The sequence below is a fragment of the Pyrgilauda ruficollis genome, unplaced genomic scaffold (genome assembly GCF_017590135.1).
Source record: "Pyrgilauda ruficollis isolate IOZ18807 unplaced genomic scaffold, ASM1759013v1 scaffold18, whole genome shotgun sequence".
Lineage (NCBI taxonomy): Eukaryota > Metazoa > Chordata > Aves > Passeriformes > Passeridae > Pyrgilauda > Pyrgilauda ruficollis.
In genome coordinates this window covers 9,572,495-9,597,752 of record NW_024516984.1, presented here as the reverse complement: position 1 = coordinate 9,597,752, position 25,258 = coordinate 9,572,495, and the positions used below count along the sequence as shown (strand labels likewise).

Sequence of the window (25,258 nt, the reverse complement as noted above, 5' to 3'; positions counted from 1 at the left end):
CGGCAGCTTATGAATTAATACAGGGCAAGAAATTAAGGCTTAGCTATTTGGTATTGCCAGAATTGAGTGTGTGCACCAAATTCATTGTGGGAGCTGTTTTAAAAAGGTTGATTTCTTCCAACTGTATAGAGCAGTGACTCATGGAACATGTCAATCTGTGTAAGACCAGGTTTTTCAACTATGAAACACCTTAATCAGCTAGATGTGTAGATGTTCACAGATTTTCTAGGAATTTATAACGAGACAGCTATATTTGGTGTCTGGAGGTGATCTAGGACACTTAAAAATACAGAAAAAGCAACAGAAAAATTTCCCTTCACAGCTGGATATTTTTTTAAAGTTTAAACAGAAGGAGCATTCATATTTTAGTCCCAAGATGTTCTGCATTCTAGAAATGCCTTAATCCCCTGAGTGTACCAGTATTATGTAAATGTAAAGTAAGCAGGGCATTATTTCAACAATATCAATGTGAAAGTATATCCCTGATTGCATACAGTATAGTCATGGATGGAATATACTGTACCTGTGAAATACACTGGGTTGGAATAAAAATTGGACTCCATTTTGCAATATAAGTTTGCATCTATTTCCCACCTCAGGCTTAAAAGAAATCAGGTCATCTCATCTCCACAGAACATAACAAAAAGGACTGAAGTGGGACAAGACATGCTTTCCTCAAATTTTAATCAGCTAGTGTCTCAAGTGCCTGGCTAGATATCCTGTCATACAGGCCCTCAGTTTCAGCTTGGCTGTGTCTTTGTCCTGATGCTACACAGCAAACTGCTACACTGAAATGGAAAACAAGGCAACCTGTTGCCTCACCTGAGGTTTCCACACCTTCCTGTTATCAGGAGTTTCCTCTTCTGCCACATGAAGTTTTGTATGGCACTTCAGGCAAAATGGGATGGTAAACCCTCAGTCTGCTGCTTGCCATGGATGGATGGTCTGCGTTTGCCATGGTTCTTTCCAGGCATCCGTATTTTCCAACACTAGGCTCCAAACTGATCACATTATTTAGGAAAGGAAGTTCCCTACAATCTGAGTCGGAGTTTCTAGCATCTTATCACAGAAGCCACCATCACGTGCATGTGTGTCCCAAAACCTTCCCAACCAAACCAAATACAGCATTTCAGGTGGCAAGGTTGTGGAGACTTCGTCAGGAAGCATATTATGACACCTGCAGCGACAAGACACAAACAGCTTTCTATTCGGGAACCTTTCCTGAATTTAAGCATGCTTAGAGAGAGAACCAAGAACAATATTTTAAAACAAATATAAATAAGAAAATCAGCAAGTAACAGAATGGAAAACTTGAAAAAGATGATGATATATACAATCAAATGCTATATATCATCAAATGTCTAGGTCTTAAATGTAACAAATGATGTTACTTCTCAGGACAGGATCTTGAAATTAGCTGGCAGGAAGGTTGGAAACATGGTTTGTGTTTCCTTCTGTCCCCAGCTGTTTAGAAAGTTATCCCAGCAACTGGTATTATTAGCCCTTCTAACCTGTTAAGACAGAAATAGCCCCTCCCCTCTTTTTATTTGTAACTTTTAATGCATTCTCAACAAATGAACACATTCACGTGAAAGGACTAATGCCCCTTTTTGTACATACATGGCATATCTTACATTGTCACCTCTAAAATAAACACTCCATTTGACATAACAAGGAGCTTTGAGACTTTTTCAAGATGCCATAGTCAAATATCCTTTATTATACATATATATCTTAGTAACAGTGCAATTTCTGCTCTTAGTATTCCAAAGACACCATACACAATCATTAATGACTTGTCTGGTTAAACAGCCTTTTTCTTTTTTGGAAGACATCAGGCGTTTGCTGCAGCACAGCACAGAACATGGAGTTTTCTATATGTGTCCTCTTGCTTTCTTCACTGCCTGCAAGTCCCAACAATTCTTTAAGTGCATTCTAAAGCCATTCCCATGTATTTCAAAATTTACAGTAAAACAGAAGAAAATCATTAAGTGACATTAGATTTCTTCTTTAGCTCAGAAAGGTAATGAGACACCACCTCTTCATACCAGTTTCCTGCTGTCTTAGGTTCTCAGACCTCGTGACAGGAAACTGTCTTTTCACTGACAGTTCTGTTGCCTTGAAGCAAAATGACACTATTCAGAGTATGTGAATTATCTTTTTATCTTTTTCAAAAAAGCAGTGATAATTATGTTTTTATGCCTAGCAATGGAAAAAGTAACTATAAATTAATGGAATAGCTACAGGAAAGCTAATTATTAATGGAAAGAAGTCCATTTGAAAACTGAGTAATTATTCCAAAAGAAATTGAAGGAAAAAAAAGAGTTTGTGGGAGGAAGGGATAAAAAGTGTCTGGAAAATGTAAGTAAATAGAATAGGAAGGAAACCTAGCAGACCTGAGAAAGACCTCAAAATGGCATTGCAGAAAAAGTCAAAAGTGAGCATGTGTCATGATGTGGCCAAATTTCAGATCAATGACGTTTGCAAGAAGCATCATTTTTACAGAAAGTAATTATTTCCCTTCTTCAGGGGTCTGCCCACTACCTCAGAATATGATTTCAGTTTTGGGTTGCTATTCCTGTTTTGGGTTGCTATTCCTGTGAGTATTTTTGTTTTGGATTTGTCTCAGCTGATCAGAACAACTGCCATCAGCTTCACAATGTCAATTATTAAGACATGCCTGAAGTACCCAAACATATATGCATGTTTCACAAATGAGGGTACAGGACTGAGTGGTCAAAGGTTTTCAAGGACATGCATTCGTCCTTGGTGTTTTCAAACATCTCATATCTGCTTTTGTTTTTAAGGCTGAGTAATACTATAGGAAATATATATATATCATCATATGTCACACACTTTGAACAGACAAAGTAATGCAAATATTTATGTACTATTCTGCAAGTGGAAGGTTCACAGAGAACAAAACTTGCAGTTTAAATTAATCTCCAAACATATTTTAATACACTGTACAGTATTTTACAACCAAATACAACCTTTTAGTTAAAGTATTTCTACTTTAAGTGGATTAACAGCAAAATTTCATATGGTGTGTAATACATATCTTAATTTATACAACTTTTTAATCACATTCTTGCAGAATCTTACAAAGAATTTAAGAGTCTGCTCCAATTCTGTGCATTTTTTGACACTTGTTAGTTAAAATTAATGAATTATTTGTATGAATTCCATAGAAATGGTGTTTCCACCAAAAAAACCCAAAAGTCTACAATTACTTATAGTGTTTGTTAAAACCTATTGCACTGAGCAACCAGCAAAGACAAGTACAGTCAGTTGACTTAGAAACGGAACATAAACCCCAGTATTACACCTGTGAGCAAAAAATAACCTGGTTTTTTAGAATGTACAAATAACTTCTTAGAAAACATTTTTTGAGAAGCACAAGCAGGTGAAAACAGGTATTTCCTGTTTTTTTTTTTTTACTAGAGATTTCTTTCATATATGTGATTTATTTGGTTTATAATACTGCTTTAAGATACTATAATATTAAGTTTATAAGATCTTGCTATTTGTCTTTTGCCACCAATGATAAAACTCAGCACTTTATAAGAAAGGTAGGATTCAATTCTTCACACTCATTCCATTTTACTAACTCAGTACCCACCAGAGTATTTTAAAATTCCAATAAAGTAGAATGTGAAAAACATCAGTTAACTTACTGTAACATTGCTTTAAAATTGTTACCACTTTTTAAAAAACCAAGTAAAAATTAGTTTTTATTTTACATATAGTCCCAGCTCATTGTTATCATTTTTCATACAGCAACCATGCAAATTAAATATATTCCTGGGCAATCTTGCCTAATTTATAAATTGTTTTTCCATCTGAAGCTGGGAGTTTCATCACGTACTGTTAAGAAAAAGAAACCAAATTAGTTACAAACCAATACTTAGATTTTATTTACAAACATTAGATTTTCCCAAACTTAACCTGTACATGAATATGTATGTCTACACATGACATTTATTATTAAAACTATGAAATACTTTCCTTCATGGCAGTGTTCAGTTTTAACTGAAGGTGACAAATATTAACTATTTCACAGTGTAACCTAGCAGTATAAAGAGTGATTAATAAAAAGGTCTTAATAATCCTCTAGTTATTTAAATTTTGGTATATTAAACTTTCTAGATATTAAGAAATCTGAGGTAGTAGAGTGCTTGTTGCATTTTCTGAAATGCATAACCTTTAGACGGAAAAAAGTCTGTGCTCTTAAATTAAGAATAGATAAATTATTTTTATCTCTTCATCAGCTATGATGTGAAACAATGACCAAATTATTTATATCCAACCATGGGATAAAGCTTACACATGTGCATTGTGCCACACTCCTGCTTACAAGACATTATTTCTGTTTCAAGTAACAAGAACAACATTTTTGTTTGAATTAAGAGGCAATGTTGCTTCCAATTGCAGTTATAAAAGATATGTACTGACAAAATCCGCAATCCCTAGTATTGAGTGGGTAATTAATGACTGCAGCAGGCAGCATATGGCCATCATTTGCAGTGAGTAACTCACTTGTAAGGTTGTAATATGCCTGTCACATTCATTATTGATACTGACAAGATGTTCCTTTAGAAAAATGTTTGGAGAAAATTAAGCAAGACAGTGTTATGTCTACAGCTCAAGTCCTCCATAACGAGAACAAAACTTGAGATGCTGCAAAGTCTTGGAAAATGTGGAAAGGGCATCAAAGGATATTAAAATCAAATGAGCAAGTACCATGAGGACACAAGCATTTGAATGCTACGTGCTCAGAATCAACAGAATCAGTCTTCCCCAACAGTTGCCCTTAATTTGAACTGAAAAATGGGTAAAGGTCACGTGATGTTAAGCATTTACCATAGGTCTGGGTCTAAGCTTGTATTTAAAAATTCAGCAACCCCAAGTGCTCTGATGAGATTGCTTCTCACTTTGTTTGTGCCCACAAATTCAAGTTTAAAAAACAAAACAAACTTCAAAGGGCACGTCTTGTCTTCCAGGAAAGCAAGACACATCTGAATCAAGGGCCTCCAAATGGAATAGGAGAGTCCCAAGAATTATTCTGATTAGCATCTCCTCTAATTATTTAACCTTTCTAATAATTTCAAATAGCTGATACTTCGTGAACAGATACATGACTGCATCTGGTCTCTCTTCAAAACAAAAATGTGATTTCTGAGAAAAACTGAGTTATTTTTGTTCAGTAAACATGAAAAGGGTGGCTTTGAGAAAACAAACCCTTATGTCAACAGCTCACTCAACCAAATTATTTCCTGGGCATTCAAAATGAAGACACTCTTGTAGGGAAGACTACCTTTAAAGAAAAAGTTAATTTATCCACTATTTGATCTCAACAGAAAAAGCTGTTGCTTGAACTACTTTGTGAGTGAAGGGATAAACGGTCAACAGCACCTCATGCCCTTGATGAATCTGGTAGCACAAAATTGGAGAAATGCATAGATCAATGATGTATGTTAATAACCAAAAACTGAGACAATACTTAAAAGCTGGTGCAGTAAGTACCATGCTGGTAAAGTTTCCATGGCATTCTGCACAAAATAAGCCCAAAGAGAACATTTTCTATACTTCAGTGATGACTGTATTCATGTAACTCTATTCCATTTTCCTTGAATAAAAAGCAGGTTGTTATCATTACTACAAAAATTCAGTCTCAATTGTTCAGTTAGTACCTAGTAGCCATTCTATCAGTAAGATAAACAGAGGGTCTAAGTTGAAAAAAATACACTAATTTCATGTAGTTATTCAGGTTGGTAATTGGTAAAAATCTGCAACCGCTGTAAATTAATGCAATTATTTACTTATAAATAGACAGTCCTGAGTGCAGTCATGTATTGTACAGGAAGAAATATTTTCCTAAGCTTTAGCTGAGTAACATTTCCATATGCACATGGCATTACAGAAACAATACTTCGCCTTGTTCACTATGAGTAAAGGCACAGTGTAAAAACACTAAACTAAATCCAGCAGCTCTACTTAGGTACTGTACTAATCAGTAATTGCAAAAATTTACACTGCATGACTTTAACCATCTCTGTAACACATGCACACAAAAACAGGCAAAATATTTAGCATGGGCAGAAACTTAAATGTAAACCCATAAAATGCTGCATACGTGCATATTTAGAAAAAGCAAAAAAGTATAAATGCTAGCATTAGCAATGTATTCTACGGTATGTTTTAAGTAAAAATTCAAAGGTATATGCATTGCAGTAATCTGAGCTCTAAGCACTCAAATACTTAGTAAAATATTTTCTAAAAGTTTGTGAATACTGTACAACCATTCTGTACATTACTTTAACTTGTCTGATGGTCAGCTACTGCAAAAAATTGCATTTTTTTTCCCCTAGAAAACAACGCAATAAAATAATATAAGAAATAGGGCATAGAACATCAAAATGAAAATGACCCTCCTTCCAGAACTTACACACTTTTCCTTCTTTTTCCAGCTTCTTCAAGTGGACTAGGAGGTTATGTTCTGCTGCTGGAAGTAAATTCTCAGGGATTTCCTAATGGAAACAAAAAATATGCATTTTATATTTGTTTAAATACCCATCAATTATTTTTTCAATATATGGAATCCATGGTTTATTACCACAGATTTTCCTCCCCTGAATCAGTATGGGAACATTCAGTGAGTTATGTAACAACAGGAAACTAAGATGAGTAAATCAACTTTACACCAGTTAAATGAGCAGTCTACAACACATTTTTGTTTACTTTGCATTATACATTTCTATGATGAAAACTTTGGCCAGCACTTAAGAAGACTTCTCTTCTGAGCTTGATCTGCCCTGGGTTGTCAGTGTAGCTGAATATTTTTAAAGACAAATTTATGATGCATTTCTCCAGACAACTGTCCCTTCTATTCCGTGACAACATTTGCAAAGGTTTAAACATCCTATGGCAATTAGTATCTGTAAACAAATAAACAATAAAAAAAAATAACAGCTTTAAGAGGACAAAATATCTCTTACAATTCTTCAATGCTCATTTTGTAAAAAGCAGTAACACCTGTTGCCCAGAAAAGCTGTGGACTCCCCATCCCTAGAAGGGTTCAAGGACAAGGTGGATGGGGCTTTAGGCAACCTGGTCTTGTGGAAGGTGTCTCTGTCCATGGCAGGGGTGATGGAAAAAATTGCTGACCTTTAACATCCCTTTTAACCCAAACCATTCTATGATTGTATGACGACTGCTCAAAATCCTCCTCTCCAGTTCTATCATCCTAAAGGTAAAGCTCTTTTTTCCCTTTTTGAAAATTAAAAAGTTCTTCAAATAATATGTGTGGCAGGAAAATTCACTAGAAAACTAGTTAAATAAACTGTGAACCTTGAGAATACTTTGAAAGCATATACTTTTTTTTTTGTAGTATCAAGCTGTAATAGTACTGAAAAAAATCTTATATAGACAGGACAAGTGGTTTGTGATTTACAGAAACATGAGAACAGCTCTATACTTAAAACCTAGTTCATCAGGTAGGAGAACTGCAGAAACTGAATGGCTATAGGTCATCAGCAGTGCAAAACGTTCACTGTGATATAGTAATTCTTTTGGAAACTAGGTATCAGCAGAACCACTAAAAATGAACTGTGAAGCCGTTCCAGACCAGTTCAAAAGGCACAGCCACTGGCAACTTTGACATCTTCCTCCACAGCAGAAATACTGTATCTCTTACCTCTGCTCGTTAGGAGGGCAACCCCACACCACAGGGAAAAAATGAAGAGGTTACATGAAGAATGATGAAGTAGCAACAAAGTATTCTTACACCAGTGTAAAGACATATACAAGCTATGCAACATATGAGCTGCAAATCCTTCTCTGTGCGGTGGAACTGCAGTTCACCTGTAACCTACTGATAAATCAGGAACTCAAAGTTTTCAACCATTCTTCAGGAGACCCCAAACACACTTTAGGAAATCCACAACTAACAGGCATGTCATACCTTTCACTTTGAACCAAGCACTACAATTTAATTTTTACTTAGTCTTATTAAACTGTGCCTAAGACTTGGATAGTTAAACAAGTTTGTAAGAATCATGTGGGCCTCACTCCAATTAAGTGCTTAAACAAGTGCTTAAAGGCACAGTCATAACTGAACCCTGAACAGGCAGAAATATTTTTTTATCCCTTTCGAAGAGCCACCAGGATTTTCACTCAAAGACCATTACTGTTACATACAAGTTTTATGAACCTAATCTCAATTTTCTTTAGTTTGACCTAAAAACTTTTGATCAACAATTACCTTGTATACCATCTTTACAAGCTCCGAGGATGTATATGATTTCCCAGTATTCTTCTGGAAAACATTTAGAATTTGCTGTTCACGTGCAAGTCGGTGAGAAATGTAGTTTTGGATTCTAGTATTTGCATCACGTACTACTGGGCCATGGCCTAAAAATCAAAACACATGTACCAGAGCACGATTACTTACATTTGTAATTAAGTATGCTATTGAATAATTGAAACATTCTTATGTAAACTTTAGTAGACTTAAAAGCCATGAGAAAAACATCTGAATGTCTGTATTACAGTCTGCATCTGCAAAGCATTAAGATGGAAAGGAAGAATTAGGATATTGAAAGTCTGAATGGGGAAAAGGGAATACTTCAGTTGGAATAAGGAAAGCAAGGGAAGACTACTTCAGGCCATTAGAAAAAAGGAAAGGAGTTCACTGCTGAGCAGATTTAAAAAATGAGATTTAGATTACTGTATTATCTCTGTTTGCCTATCTTCCTCTCCCCAAAGGATATTGACACTAATGATTTAAACTGATACTGGCCTTTGAACAATAATGGCTGATGCAAATGACTCAGGTACTACTGTCCTGCTAGGGCAAACACCAAGGTGACATCTTTAATTGTGACAGGTAATTTTCCTGAACAAATCTTCAAAACTGATTAATACACTGTATTTTACACCTTTAAAAACACTGTCATGAGTATGATAAAAAAAATAGAAAACAAATAAGTGAGGTGGTCAGAATGTGTCAGGGCAGGAAAAGTGAAAGGCACAGGCAAAGTTATAGGTGGATCATATAACGTCTGGCTGGTTAATAAGCAAAACATATTTTTCCCTGGACTGACTGTGGCAGATCAGAAATGTTCAACTTACTTAAAGGTCTTTGAATCACATTATGAAAAGGTTTAATTGGTAAAGCACCAAACTTTAGAGGAATTGACTTGCACAAACATTCATCACATACTTTTTATAGCAAGGTTTCCTATTTCTTTGCCTGTACAACTCACCTGAAGTAGCAGCAGCAACTTCCAGCTCTGCCCTCTGTGTGCAAACTCTAAGTAATTTATGAAATTAGTAGAAAAGAAACTACCGTAAAAAAATATAGCTTTCTTTAAGAAGTTATTTGGTATCATCATAATCAGTTTCTTTTGGGGTTCTCAAACTATTAAAAAAATCACCATAATTCTTTACTTGTACTTTTAGGTTTACTGATTAAATGGGTTTTTAAATTTTAAGCTTTTAAAATCAAAGCTTATTTCGCCTGATGACAGGCAGCTTATAGAAAAAGAGCAACTGATTTTTCATGTTTTGAACTAAAGTGTCAAAAGAATCTATCCTTCTGTAAGTCAAAATATTTATACATCTCAACTTACACACTTACTTCAGCATGTCTGAAATTACTAAGCATACATTGAAACTTACCTTGTTTAAGTAAGTATTATAAATAAAAGATATGTAATGTGTAAACATAAAGCTATACTGGCATATGCATTTATATTTAATGATTTCAAACATACTTAATATGAAGCTATTTTTCCTTACAAAATAAATTACAAGTATAACAGTATCTCCACTGCTACCATTTATACAAAACTGAAAAAAAATTTAGGAAAAAACAAAGATATACACAGCAGAGACTGTAATGTTAACTGTCCATTCTATTGCGTTCTCTAATGACCAAAGTCTCACTGAAGTAATCAAAATTAAGGGTTGCACATGGAATCACAAGGCATTCTTAAAACCTGGCCCTATTCTTCCAAGTGATTTAAGTGACTTAGACTACAAGACCAAAGTCAGAACCTGAAATGGAGCCCGCATTTTGCAAAGTTAAAGGGACTTCATATCCATTACATCATCTGATCCGTAGCTGTGGTGTATGCATATATGTACATTAAAATGATCTCAGAAAGCCTGGAACTAAATCCAGATGTGGAACTTTCCCATCCATCATTTTTCAGGGACAGCAGTACAGCTATTTATTTATAAATGAATAAATGGATTAATATCTGAATAAAAGTAAAATGTTTCTGAGCATATGAAAAGCACTCTCAAAATATGACTGCCTTTCCATGAATTCAGCTTTAATTTCAGACAGATTCATATTATTTCCTCATAACACATTGTGAAGTGTGACATTCTCTTACTTTAAATTACAGCACAAAGGACAGAGGTGAAGAAAGCAGTTGGGTCATGAAATCTTCCACAAATTCCTAATGCCGGTACCATTTTTTTCTGTATTACCAAGGAATATTGTTTATTATACAGGATGGGGAGCCCTCTGCTGACTAAAATGCCCTTTTCTTCTCCCAAGGATTCTCATCAAATATTATCTGTAATTAGATATCCTGAGTGTTGTGCCTGAGTCACTCCCACATTAAATTAAAAAAGAAACATAGAAGGGGAATGATTGACAAAATTCACCTACTGTCAGGTAGCCAGCAGTCAGTTTGTTACCAAAATTCGTGCAATTCTGAGACTACCACATGAGTGCTAAAGCATTGGTGGAGGAAACAGTTCAAGAATTATGAAGACCGATTACTGCAGCACAGAGTGATTGGCTTATATAAAATGTATTGGTAAAGGAAACTACTTCTGCTGCAGTTATACCCAACAGTATCACCAATTGTTCTGATTGGGCAATAGCACTTTTTGCACAACTGCATGTACATTTTGTGGTGCATGGATGTAAAAAGAAAATGATTTAAGTATTAAGATGGTTTGGAACTATCATCACTGAAAATGCATGATGTCATGGCTTCCTAATTGGAAGTCCAGTAAGAACACAGTTAAAACAGTAACAAACACAAATAAAGAGCACACATGTTCAGCCTTGGTGAATGTGTAATCTAGATACAAAACCATTAAGAACAGAGTGAAATACAACAGATAAAATTGATAAACCAAACAGAACTTGTCATATATGGGAAGGCAGAAATTCAGTTACAGGAACAGACTGCATTTTGCAGGTATTAAGAAAGAAAAACATTTGGTTGAGATTCTGGAGGCTAAAAATTTGTTAGTTTTAATGATTAGTTTAGTCAATTAAGTCAATAAATATGACCAAGTCACTATTCTGTCTACATCAACCTCCACATCTACAGAATATGTAAGAATGCTTTTCTTAAACAGCATTTTTATGCCAAGATCATAAAGGACACAATAAAAGAAAGCTATTTTAAGAGTGAACACAAGAGAGTAGGCTAAACATAGATAGCTAAAGGAAAAAGACACAATTGATAACATAGATACAGCAGCTTGTTGAACAAGTACAAGTTGAAGATGAAACTGAAAAAGTTAGAAAAAATCCTGAGATGTAGCTCTGAAAAAGAAAATGAGGAGCTTAAACTGTAGTTACATAATGAATTCTTAAAATGTAGTCTTGTCAAACAGACATGGTATATATGAAAAGTAAATGCATTCCCAATGTTTGAAGAAGAGAGAGGAAAAGAATTATAGGAAATCCATAGAATGAATCAACAGGCAACTTATTTTTAGAACATTTTTGGCCTCCTGGTTCTTGTTCAGATTGAACCTAAATCATTTACTAAAACTACCATTCTACAGTTCTGCAGCTTTCCAAGATGTATTTGTGATTAATCTGTACTGCAAAGGACACACAACTCTCAAATAATAAGACTAGGTTACTCACATTGAGAGTGTATGTGGGGATGAAAAGGAACAAAAGAACAACTATTATTTTTTTTTCCAGGATAACATTCAAGCACAGGGATAGAGTAATATAAGAAAATTAAATCTGCCACTGAACGATTCCAACAGTGAAAGATTATGGCCCCTGGAGTCTTTGGGCATAGAAGGACAAGACCCACCCTGAAATGGAGAAATTTAAGAAAGATACCCATCACTGAAAATTTTCAAGTTTTGCAAATCACCATGACAAAGTCAGCTCAGCTTATGGCTTATTAAATTGAATTGTTACATCAGGAGTGATGTTTGATTGTAATAATAGTTCTCAAATTCTTAGAGGAGATTTAAAAAAAATTACACAGTAAAAGAGAGCAGTTAAAATCAAAACCACTTACCTGGATAAATCAAATCTGGTTTCATTTCTAACAACTTTTTCAAAGTTTTCATGTAATCAGACAGATCTTCTATTACTGTTGTTCCTTCCCCTAAAATACAGTCACCGGAAAATACAGCATTTTCTTCTTCTAGATGTAAAATCATATGATCATCAGTGTGTCCTGGTGTATATAAAACTCTGCTCAAAGAATAAAAAAGCATATGTTTTTCATACAGCATATATACTTCATTTTTGAAGCCAGAACAAATGATGGTAAAATAATACACTTGCAAAGCAGTTCTTGCAAACAAGAACAAGAAAAAATTGACCAAAAAAGGCTGAAAAGTTGATGTAAACAGGTATTACTTTGCCTAATCCCAATCCATTTTCTAATACCATCTAGAGAACACCAATCACCTCTAGCATGCTTTTACTTACATGACACACTATAATACAAGTGCATTAAAGGAGCTGACTAGCCATGCAGAATTTCTGTTATAGAGGGCATTATTCTGAAGCTTTAAAAAATAAAATGGACATGTTATTTCCATATTGAAACACTTGAAGTTCTTGACATACACACTGTACTTTGGAAGGAGGGTAAGGATGATACCTATTCATTTAGAAATTAACTACAAACTTCTGAACCCGACCCAAATAAAGTTCAGTCTCCAAAAATTTATCTTTCCTTGAAAGCCCCATAGCACAGCTGTCAAATAAAGAGAACCATGGTCTTTCAGCTGTTTGATGTGCAGGTCATTAAACACCTGCATGGTAAGGATTCAGAACCCACAGCTTGGACAAGCAGTGTATGAGCATGCAGCAAAGGGACAGTGGGTACATTTATAGTATATGGTAACCTGAGCTGCCAAGGAGCTGCACTGGGGTGTCCTTTCACAATGATTTCTGAAAAGCAGAAGGACCTTATGCTGAGGCTGATGCAGACTGAAATAACACAACTCCAATCAGCATCACTGCTGACATTCATTAGAACCATCTCGTTAATGGCAGATGCATCAAAGCAGTGATCAGGAACTGACAGAGCTGGTGCCAAGGGTGGTGTACAGGGCAAGGCTACACAGCTCCCAGCCAAGGTGATGCAGGGCTGGGAGACTACAAGTGCAGCATCATCTGATGCAAAGACTTCCAGATCCTACTGAATACTGAGCTCAGCAGAAAGCAGGTGAACCATTGCCCTGTGGAAGCAACATCAAAATCAAGTTGATGGGCTCACCTTTGGGATATGGTATCCTTCAGTTCTTGATGAAATTTCACCAGGAAGCCAAACCACTAACATGAAAAAACAGCAGAAAGAGAATGCCACACAGTGTGTGGAGAGGTGCTGCCAGCGTGCCTTGCCCCCTTGCTGTGGCACAACTTGAAAACCTGACACCTGAATTTTGCTAACTAAAATGTAACATGCAGATACTGCTGTTTTGGAACCAGTGGTGGGTCTAGGAGTATCCTTGAGGTGGTTACTGAATTAATCCAGGTGAGAATACATGCTTTTAGTCAACCATAAAGTTTGGCTGCATTACCCGTAGTGCAACCACCCATAGGGGCTGTGATGTTTGTTATAAATTCTCTTCAGGATCAACAAGGACACCATGTGAACTCCCATGCTTTCTGGTATAAACTAGCCCACTATCTGGTCTCAGAAGAAGACTGCTTTCTCAGAAGAAGCCCTTCACTTTGAGGACACACTTCAACAATCTCCTAATTGTCACAACAAACTTCTCACAGGTGTTGGCTGCAAGCCCTGCATTTTTACAACACCCTTCAACAAGCTCCCAACTCCCACACCAGCACAGCCAGCCTCTTTGAGCCCTCCAGGCACCATGCTGAGGTGGGGGACTGGTGGAGGCACTGTTGAACCTGAAGGCAGAACAGGAAGTTGGCTCAGGACCATGCTGTTCCACCTCCAGAGGACTCACCCTGCCAATCACAACTTCCCTGTCTCCAGTCAGAATGTCTGAGACAAAACATGCCTATGCCTGGTCCTCCACAATCCCAAACTTCAAAATGTGCTAATCCTTGACTCACTTGGATTGAAATAAAAAAAAAATTATTTTCCATCTCCAAATTTTTGTCCAAACATAGGCCACTTAGGGTAGTGAAAGGTCTTCAGTATGCAATATAAGATGCTTTTTACTTCTATTTTTACACTATTGAAATAAAATGCTTTTGGACAAAACACTCCCTTTTCTTCTTAAATGTTTTTTTCCTTGCAATCAACCAAGTGACATATTCTACAAGTGGGATATAGTTCCCATCTAAAATGAGGAAAACAGGCAAACTTTGTCCTTATAAGAATAATGCCTTGTTAGTGAAAGGAGTCTGAAAACAGAATGGTCAGAACTTTTTATTGTGTGTGTGCTTCCATGAGGCACAGTAGCTTTCTGTTTCACACTCATCCAGACTAACATTATAGACAGTATGTGCCACAGAAAGAAGTCCTCCAAAACTGGCACCCTACAAGAATCTCACAGGTTCAAGGTCTAAAATTTAGCATTTTAAGTACTGAATGTTTTAGTCTCCTAGGAATATATTTTTAAAGTAAAAAGAAAAGCATGCTAAATAATCCAGCCAGACTACTACAGACTTCCACAATTTTAATAGTAACTAATTATATAAGGGTGATGAGAAAGTATGTAAAATCCTATTTGATTTTCCTGCAGAAAGTGTTTTTCTAGGGAAATATTGTTAATTTCTCTGCTGAGTCTAAAGACAAAATCCAAAGGCTAATTTTTGATAATTCTCATTCATAAAAACAATGTCTTTGTATTAACAAATCCTGCTGGATCGTGATAGGAAGCCTACATGCGTACGTGCTGATAAGATTAGGTGGATGGACTGGCAATCATTAGAAATTAGGATACATGTACATGTCAAAATTCTGAAGAAAAAGGAACTTGAAGAAATTCATGGTTACCTGAGTGTGGCTCCCTCTGTCTCTATCACATCTCCATCTTTAAGATAAAAATATTTATGTCCTCCTTCTATTGTTTCTTCACAATGAGGGACACGAGGGAGCTTACATATGCGATATGCTGAGTCTAATATTTAAGGAAAGCAAAGAAAATTATGTTTTGAATTTGTCATTAACAAAGGTAATTCCACAGACAGGTTACTTTTTGAATAAGTACTATTATCACACAGTATGAATACAAAACTAAAAAAAACTAAATTCTGTGAAGTAACTTTATATTTGTAGAGCAGCCTTATTCCAGAGCCAAAACCACGAAACAGTGAAAGCCACTGATCCTGAATACAGCACTCTCTACCACTGACAAATTTGAAGTTGGGAAAAAAACCTCAAATGAAATTAATAAAGACCAGTAATTATTATATTTTACAAATGTTCCTTCTTGACTGATGAGCCAATTCCCCCAAGTTTTTACAACGCCACTAAGATTTCGGCCCTCATATTTTGCTTTATGATTTACAGAAGCATCACTCAACATTTGTCTAAAATTGGATGAAGACTTTTTGACCAGCAACCTCTCTCAGCTTTTATCATTCTGAACAGTGCACAAAACGCAAACACCTTGGCTGGAACAGCTACAGATAGCAACTCAGAAAGGCATTCACATCCCTTGCTAGTCTTTACAGCCACATTGATAGGCTGGCAAGCCCAAAATCCTCACCAAGACACCAACTGTTTTCAGTAGTGCCCAGGCTTCATTGCAGATAAGCACCTGGCAACTTTACAAAATTAAGCCTGTGACAAAGCTTGTGACAAAGTCCAACAATGTTAAGAATTACCACATTATCCATTCTGCTTATTCTCTTCTCAGGTGCCAACACAGAAATGTCTCCTACTGTTTATCAACATGGAATACACATTTTTAGATCAGACTTTACTTGCACACTGCCCTACTGCTTTCCCCTCATGCTCTGAGGCTTATGAATTTGTCAGCAACTAAAGGGCTCCTGTAAGGAACTCCAAACGTTATGCACATTTCTTTTTCAAAATTCAAGCTATTTGTTTTTACAAAAGTGAAAATAACAATAAATATATCACTGCTGCCCAAGTAGAACAGAAGCAGTTTTTCAAGTTTTTCTCACATCTCTTAGTACCACACTGATAGTAATCTAGGTTTTCATTATTCACACATAAGAAAAATTCACTATGAAATTATGCACAGGTATTGAAGAAAACCTATAGTACCACAAATATTATATTCAGATTATTCATTGCTCTCAATCTACACACTGCAGCAGAATCATGAAATTGCATGCAGTTTATACAACAATTCCAGAAGAAAAATCCAGCTGATTTGCACAGAAACATTCAGTTAATGTTTTTCTTGTCATGTGTTTAACATTTTCAGCAATATCTGAAATCTCTGGCCTACCACTCGGAATGTTTTTGCAGATATCAGGTATTCCACCAGTATGGTCACGATGCCAGTGTGTCACTAAAATTTCTTGAATGGCGATGTTGAAGTCTGACAGTGCCTGCTTTAAACAGCTGATATATTCAGGAATAGCTGGCTCTCCAGTGTCAATAAGGACTCTTCTACACACAGACCACAAAAAAGGGAGGGAGAGAATAAAGAGTGTTCATGTAACAGTCAAGTAATATTAATAAAACAAGCCAACAGATAGAAATTTAGCAATAATGGATGTCTCCATATCCAGACACCACCTTTTGCCTCTTGGCATTCCACCCCCGTAGCATAACAATTTAAAAAGTGGAATAAGTAATAAGTGTCGGCCATACACTCACAACTCCGCGACAAGTGGCAGAAGCCACCGTTTAGTACCTGAGGCACACGTTCGCCTCTCTCACTGAATTCCCGGCCTCAGCCCAAGGGTCGCCCGGACCAGACTCCATATCCCACCCGCCCAAGCCGCCTCCGGGCACTAGCTCCCCAAACGTACGATTTCTTTCCTCTTTTTAGCGCTGACTAAGGGATTTGGGAACAGGCCGGTAGCGGCCTCTCGAGCTGGAGGCAGCCCCAAGCGGGGCCGGGGCAGCGGAGCCTGGGGCCCTGCCCTGCCCCGTTCTCCGAGCAGGCTCGGTACCTGTGCCCGGAGCCCACCAGGTAGGTGTTGGTGCCCTGCAGGGTCATGGGCCCCGGGTTGCAGCCCAGCACCCGCACCACCCGCGACGAGAGCCGCTCGATGCGTGGCAGCAGCGACACCATTTCTGCAGCGAACGGCCCCGAGCTCCCGGCTCCGCTTCCCTCACGACGCCGCAGCACAGCAGGGCGGAAGCTACACAGCTGAGGGAAGCTCTACGGCACGGTGGAAGCTCTGCGGCAGGGCGGAAGCCTCTGCGGCCGCGCTCCGCCTCCCGGGGCTCGGCCCGGCGCCTTCCGCCCGCCCGTGGGGCGGCTCCTTCCGTTCCAGGGCGGGCCGGGCGTGCGGCTAAAAGCCGGCTCCTAACGGTGGGCGCTGTGGTGATCCAGTCGGATGAAGTTCTCCCGCGTGGAGGAGGCCCGTTCTCGGTGGCATTCAGTTCTCCGTGCCGGCTCGGTGCCTCGCTGCTGCCCAGTGAGAGGCATGTCCCTCTGCCGGCTTTTTGCAGAGAAATTTGTTGTAAGAGACAGACGCACTGTCTCTGTATCCCAGGAGCGCGCCTGCTTACAGGGGGTGTAGGAACTGCGTGTGCTCCCGCACGGCACATAGCAGCTATCTAGGATAAATTTTTAATAAAATTGGAGAGCTGCTGGAGAGTGTCCGGCAAAGGGCCTCTAAGGTGATGAAGGGACTGGAGCATCGCTTTTGTGAGGGAAAGCTGAGGGAGCTGGGACTGTCCAGCCTGGAGAAGAACAGGCTCAGGAAAATCTCATCGTGTGTAAAAACCTGAAGAGAGGGTGTGTAGTGGGCAGAGCCAGGCTCTGTCACAGGGCAATTGCCTCAGGTCCTGTCATGGTGCCCAGCGCCAGCACCAGAGGCAATGGGCACAAACTGGAACACAGGATGGTCGCTCTGAGCATCAGGAAACACTTTGTCACTGTGTGGGTGACCAAGAGCTGGCAGGGGGCCCAGGGAGGTTGTGCAGTTTGCATCCTTGATGATGCTCAAAACTCATCTGCACAAAGTCCTGGGCACCTGGCTCTAGGTGGCCCTGCTTGAGCTGGGGGCTTCAAACATAAACTCCAGTGGTCCCTCCCCAGCTCAGCCATTCTGTGATTTTGTGAAATTGTGTCACTGTCATCCAAGTAGAAATAATGTGTTTGCAAGCAGCATTCATTGTAGATCCTGCAAGGTGCTGAGATTTACCTGTTTGGCTTTGTGGTGGCTCCTCTGAAACCCCTGATTAATTGCCTTTCAAGTGACATTGTTAAAAAAATAGGGCAGATTTGTTCTCTCCTTAAACTACATATAAATGAAGAATAAACATAATTTAACCCAAAATAAAAGTAGGTAATATTACTGCAGGTAACTTTACTAATATTAGAATTTCAAATATTATCTGGTTGTTTTATACTTACATAGAATCTCATATGGTACCTGTTACAAGGTGATCATAGCAATACAAAGCCACAGCCAGAAACTGTACCACTGCTGCTGGTAATTCCTATACTTAGGCCTTCAAGCTAATTTCCTTGATTTATCTGAAAAATCTTTACTTATTTGGGATACCCATTTACTTATTTGAGATATAAAACCACTACATTTATTTTTTATTTTCATGCTCTTTAAAGCATGAACTACAGACGACAGAAGGGATGTTTCAGGTCAAAGGAAAGAAGCTTCTATGTGTGCAGGTATGTTGTTGAAATAATCAAGAAAACCCCATACACAATATTCTAGTGTCTCCCCATATAATTTGCCTGTATGCTCTTTTGTAAGAAACTGTGACTAGACCCGAATTTACCTAATCCTGAGGTACCCTCTTATGCTATTTCTGTAGCATATTTGTATAGCTATTGGTACATTCATCCTATTTTCAGTCTTCAGGTAAAGTTTAGTTTAGTCATTAGAGAAAGCTACTACCTAAGCCAAGTTGTATATTTAATGGTTTTCTATTTTAAAGAAAATTCTGAATGTTTTGAGAGGGCTTCCAAAATTATATTATTTTATATGTCATTGTCAACTCAGTTAGGTGGCATTATTTTTAACATCACAAGACCTCCCCCCCCCCCAAATTAAGAATTGTTTGGGGAGCTTTAGACTTGTTCTTCAGGGAATACTTGTTACTACTCTTGCTGTCCTGCAGTAAAGCATTTTCTGATGTTAGGCAGGAGCTGTGAATTTGTTTTATCTGTAGGTGGCAGCAATGTTGCCTTTGGAGAGCGAAGTACAGGTTCTCTGATAATTTCCTGCACAAGCCCGTCTGTTTAAAAAAATCTGTTGCTTCTCTTATAATACAGAGGTTAATAGGCATGTAGTAAAAGTCCAGCTATCATGCTCTGCTGTGATACAGGAAAAGATGAATGTATACCCTCAAGTTCTTTTGGTTCTCTGACTGTTTTGCATTGTTAAATTTTTGAGGGGAAAAATGTTCTGAAGCAGGTAAGCTATCAGTAGAAAAACCAAAAACCAGCAGAGTTTCCTAAATAATAAATAAATAAACCTAAATTCAGATTGTTGGTGATATACAGTGATTAATTTTGTAACAATTATGAGATACACAAGACACAGACTTATTTCTGAAAATCCAGCAAGGTTTGAATTTTTAGCACTCAAGAAGTCTTTGAATATTGGCACTTGGCTTTTTTTTTTCCATTCTAAGTGTAAATGTTGAGTATAAATGCCTCTCCACCGTGGCTGTGTAGTAGCTTAGTAGAATAGCACAAGCATGTAGTTCTGCAATAATTTGTTATAATCAATTGAACAGCAGATAGAAAATGCCTTGAAAGACTTATTGTCATAGCTATTGGCACATGAATATCTCAAGATGATTTTTTACTTGCAGAATTTTCTGTTTCATTATATTTTTATTCTTTTTATATGGTACAAAGATAAGTAAAAAGACCTTAAATCAAAAAAGAAGTGAAGCAGATTTTACAGAAGAAAGATCATGGCTGCAAAGTTCCTGCATGGAGGGGCAACACTGTATAGAAAACGTAAAATAGTCAGATCAGCAGGTTTGTAGGAGATGATTTGGGGGGATGATCCAGGGCCTGGTACATTTCCATAATAAGGAAAGGCTGAAAGAGCTGATACTGTCCAGTCTGGAGAAAAGAAGCCTCATCAATGCCTATAAATACCTTAAGGGTCATTCCTACCACATTTGGAAGCAAATAAAAGGATATATACTGAATACCATAGGACATTTGTCACAATTTAGAATTGTGCTTGCTTTGATGCCAAGTCTAAGCAGAAAACAAATCATCCAGCCAGTAATTTATCTTGTGGATTACTTGATTTACACTCCAAGAATCCAGCACACAAACTTTGCCCCTCCCTCTGTGCCATAGAATTTTGTAATTTTTTTGTTATAACAAAGGTCATAGCAGTGAGTTTGTGATTTAGCTGACTTAATGGTCTTTCAAGCAGTGCAAGGACTGTTTAGGACTAGGATGTTTCTAAAGTGTAAGGGAGAAGCAGGAAGGCACACAAAAAGTGATAAGGGTTAATATCATGTTCGTTATGAAGACACTGAGGCTTATACCTCCTATCCTAAGAGCTAGAAAAGCTACAGGGTGAGGGTGAGCATAATCCTGTGCAGCACAGTCACAGAGGCAGGATCACACCTGTGCCTTGTACCCTGCATCTGTTTTAAACATGCGTAAAAATTTAATGTTGAGTAACAACAGCTCAGCTGGAGCAGACTCTTGCAAACATCTGTAGTTTCACCAGAGGAGAACAATTTTAATCACCTGTCCTTGGCCACATGCAGTCTCTTCATGCATCATTGAGCAGAAGGGATTTTTTTTAAGTGCATTGTACTACAGTTTTTAATTATAGCCAAAAATATTGTTCTTTTTGTATAAATCTTTGGGATATATACAGGGGTGTACAAATGAATGAATGAATATATATAAGCAAACATATGCATATAATCACACACACATACACTTGTGTTTCCAGAAATATCTATTGATTTTTGCCCAACAAGTCTAATGAACTAAAGTCTAAATTTGAAAATGAATACACAGATACAGAAACATACAGGGGCAAAGTGGTACTTTTTCTTTTTTTTTTTTTTTTACTTTGAGGAAGTAAGTTGTTAAATTATTTTATTGATAATTTATAATCTGTTCAACTTAGTATTTGTTATTAACAGGGACTTCTATACAAACTTTTTAGAATACAATTTTTATAATACAATCATAAGAAGGACAGATAGCAAATCATTAACTGTGTCACATGGTTTCCATATGATTTGAGTTTCACTTTGTGTTATATCAGTAAGCTCTTTAATTTCCTTGGATTGTATGTCTTGTAAAGATATGGATGGGAAAGCCATGAATATGGAAATCTACAGTTTTTGAAGTGAAAAAGACCTCTCTCCATGGCCAGTATTAAGGTAACTGCATTTTAAAATAGAATTCAAAAATATGTAGTGAGACCTGAAGCCTTTCTAATCCAATTTTGTTGTTTCTGTTTTATCACAAAATGATTCTGTATCACAAATTGATTCAGTGTGTTAGTTTTTAGAGGGGGCTTATATTTATTTTGACTGACAGTTTAATCTTGCTGACTCTGTCATGTTAGGCATCATGTGTTTAATAAGACTGGGGACAATTTAATTCTGATTGATACAAGACACTCTCTCCTGTGGCACTTAATTGAACCCTACCTGGTACTGAGACCATGGTGCTCTTTGGAGTACTATCATGCATAAAATTTAGGGCTATTAAAGGCTGGGATCTTCCACAGTGATTTCATGTGCACCTGTGAGCAGGTGTTGGTGCTTGGACTTGGAATTAAGACAATGGACATTTGTGATTACAGATTTGTGAGTCTTGGGCAGAATATTTTTTAGGTTGCCATGAGCAAAATATAAACCTTGTTTCTTCTCAGCTGTTCCAAGGCTCTTCCAGGACTGGAATCCTTATTAAAAATAATTGTGAGACAGTGAGCAAGCTGACATGCTTGACAATGTGTGGCTCTTCATTTATCTCAGCTAACTTGATGGCTTCAAATAGCACCAAGATGTCCAGACTGGTCTGCAGACTGCTGACATGACAGTAGTTTGGACAGTAGGCTTGTCAGGAGTAGAAATCCCCTGGCTCACAGCTTCTCTTCATGCTGTTATTTCAGAGGAGTCTGCCTGTAAAACTTCCTTTCTCCTAGTCCTCTTTTTGAAGTGCTCATATACAAAAAGGATAGGGAGGCTGTAAAGAGGGAGGAATCCTGTTACCTTTTTTATTCATTTCAGGTGCAAGAGCAGAGGTTACTCCTTGCCGGTTGAATGTCTGATACAGTATTAGTCATTAAATGTGAACCTTGTCTGATATGGTCATAAATTGTCTTCCAAAGGACTTTCTGTTTGAATCCAGTTATTGACTAACCTGTTACTGTTGTGCTTCCTGTAGCAGTTTTTGTAACAACAAAACTTGTTTGTTTTGTTTAATGTTTGTTTTTGTTTTTAAATCTCTTCTAAAAACCTTAGATACAGCTTGACAAAGGTGGTACTCCAGTTGCAGAATGACATGTTGTTATATAGAGTAAACACTGTTTCCTTTGGAATTTTCTTGAATGAACCCTAGTAATAAACTCTTAAGTTGGTTCATACACAAATTTGCAGACATAAAAAATTCCGAGTCACAAACCAGTTGGGGTTGGAAGGGACCTCTGAAGGCCCTGCTAAAGCAGGTTCACCTGTACCAGGTTGCACAGGATTGCATCCAGGCAGGTTTTGAATATCTCCAGAGAAGGAGACTCCACAACTGGGCAGCCTGTTCCGGTGCTCCGTCACCCTCAAAGTGAAGTTTTTTCTCATATTCAGATGTAGCTTCCTGTGTTTAGGTTTGTGCCCATTGCCCATTGTCCCATTGCTGGGCATCACCTGGCCTTAAGATTTCGTGTTCATTGTTAAGATCCCCTCTCAGTAGTTTCTTCTCCAGCTTGAACAGAACCAACTCCCTCAGCCTGTCCTCATGAGAGAGATCTTCCCGTCTCCCAAATATCTTTGTAACCCTCTGCTGGACCCTCTCCAGTAATTCCTTGTCTTTATTGAACTGGGGATCTCAGAACTGGACACAGTACCCCAGATCCAGCCTTACCAGAGTAGAGGGAGAGAATAGCCACCCTTGACCCTCTGGCCACACTGGTCATAGTGCACTCCACAATGCCATTTGCCTTCTTGGCCACACAGAGACATTGCTGGCTCATGGTTAACTTGTCTTTTTGTGTTTGTAAACACAGAGTCCAATTTATGATGGACTTTGTACTGAAGTCCACTTCCCAGAATCTAACTGTGAGTTGGATATAAATCGCATTAATGATTTGCAGGAGATTAGTGGTATTTTATTGAGAGAATAGGAAAGAACAGCAAAAGGATTCCAGCTATCCCAGCTGCAAGATTGCCTGATCTTTCTGACTTCTTCTGGGCCAGGACAGGAAACCTAAGTAGGAGATAGAATGAGAGGCTAGAAATAGCTAAGGCCTAGATCCAAAAAAGTAATCTATACACTCATCACCTTTTCAGGCTGTTATGTTCCCACTTGTCTTCATTAGGAAATTAAGAACTTAAGTTCTCTTTTTTGGGTTTGTATCTAGGTCACAGTGAAGATGAGCCCAGTCAACCCAAGCAAAGAACAGTCATTATCTTTGTTTATGGGTTATTAACCAATTATCTCATTTCATTCCTCTGTGGCAGTGTGCCTGAACTCACAGAATCCAAAGGGACCTGCCTCCACATGCCCTTTCCCTGCTCCAAGTTCCCTGGTGCAGCTGTTCTCCATGTATTGTCTGCAGCTGTTTGGCACTGGCACCAGCCCAGCCTTGGCATGTCCTGCATCCCATCCTTTGCATTTGCTGCCAGCAGCTTTTTCCTAAGATATGTAAATGAAGTAAAGGGACTTAGTAATTTTAAGTTTATAGCTTTGCAAAGGTGAATGAGAAGAAGAATGTACTGCCTTATAGCTTTTCTCTTTCACCTGGCAAATACCACAGATCTACAGAGGAAAGACATGTAAGGACTACCCAAGAGGTCAGAAGAACCCTTGCAGTGTTGGGCAATGTAAAATGTAGTTCTTACTACAAATTAATTATATTTGCAGTGAGCTATGTGGTTTAATCATGTATGTGTAGCTACACACAGCTTAGAAGACATTTCTTAAAGACGTATACACTGGTCTAGGTGTGGCTCCTTACAGGCCACTTTAACAGGAGAGCTGCAATCTTATTTAGCACTTTCCTACTGCATGTGGAAAACCAAGCAGGAATGATAAAAACACTGGACATATGCACACAAATGCAGTAACACAGTTGGAAGCTGCCTAATAATGTTTATTCTGATACCATGGTGTGTGCTCAAGACAAAAGTTTTCTCAACATTTTGTGCTGTGCACAGTAAAGGAGAAGAGTTCAGAAATTAAGAAAGTTCTGGGAAGGAATCAATCTTTTTTCCATAAGCTGCTTTAAAAAACTGCTTTTTTCTTAGTGTTTTGCAACTCTTAGGAATTATTTCAACAGCTGTTTGAGTGGAGAGTCACTGTTTGGGAGAATGGGTGACTTCAGCAGGTTCAGAAATGCAGTTCTCTTGGGCTGATTGTTCACTGATATCTCAGCACGTTCTGTATTTTGTACTTGCATGTTCAAATGGTCACGAGAATTGCTGTAGGATATTTTAAATGATGAAGATATTGTTACTGCTAATCTTCCTTTTTTCTTCTTCTTTTTAGGAATCAGTAATGAAGAATGACTCCATCAATTAAAAAGACATTTTACATTTATCTTTTCCAGAATAGATGTGTATTTTAGAAGTTAATTTAATATTTAAATCAAGAGCATGGAAAAATGCAAGTCTCTTTGCCATAATAAAAATGGATAACCCAACTTTCCTTTGTACGAAGCAATATGAGAAGGTGGTACTGTCAGGAAAAAGACTCCATTGTAGGAAAGCAT

At 37.8% G+C, this 25,258-nt stretch overlaps 1 protein-coding gene across 2 annotated transcripts; it reads right to left on the bottom strand.

Moving 5' to 3' along the window:
- Window positions 1-1,687: 1,687 nt before the first annotated feature.
- LACTB2 (lactamase beta 2) lies at window positions 1,688-17,571 on the bottom strand. 2 transcript variants are annotated; one of them, XM_041464437.1, is made up of 7 exons: window positions 17,312-17,571; window positions 16,639-16,802; window positions 15,213-15,336; window positions 12,300-12,478; window positions 8,264-8,412; window positions 6,453-6,530; window positions 1,688-3,867 (listed from the first exon to the last, which is right to left on the bottom strand). In XM_041464437.1, exons 1-7 carry the CDS (start codon window positions 17,431-17,433, stop codon window positions 3,793-3,795), a joined length of 891 nt encoding a protein of 296 aa, XP_041320371.1. In that variant the 5' UTR covers window positions 17,434-17,571; the 3' UTR covers window positions 1,688-3,792. The 2 variants fall into 2 exon arrangements, with proteins under 2 accessions (XP_041320371.1, XP_041320370.1); XM_041464436.1 differs by having other exon boundaries at window positions 6,449-6,530; window positions 17,312-17,570.
- Between the last annotated feature and the right edge of the window lie 7,687 nt (window positions 17,572-25,258).

What these genes read in the sequence shown, in the direction of transcription:
- LACTB2 (XM_041464437.1), bottom strand. Translation starts at nt 17,433, where the DNA reads ATGGTGTCGCTGCTGCCACGCATCGAGCGGCTCTCGTCGCGGGTGGTG. An exon ending in CTGCAAAAACATTCCGAGTG is followed by an intron (nt 15,337 to 16,638) that starts GTAGGCCAGAGA and finishes CTTAAATATTAG; the next exon opens with ACTCAGCATATCGCATATGT. An exon ending in AGCTGGAAAAAGAAGGAAAA is followed by an intron (nt 3,868 to 6,452) that starts GTGTGTAAGTTC and finishes TTTTCTTAACAG; the next exon opens with TACGTGATGAAACTCCCAGC.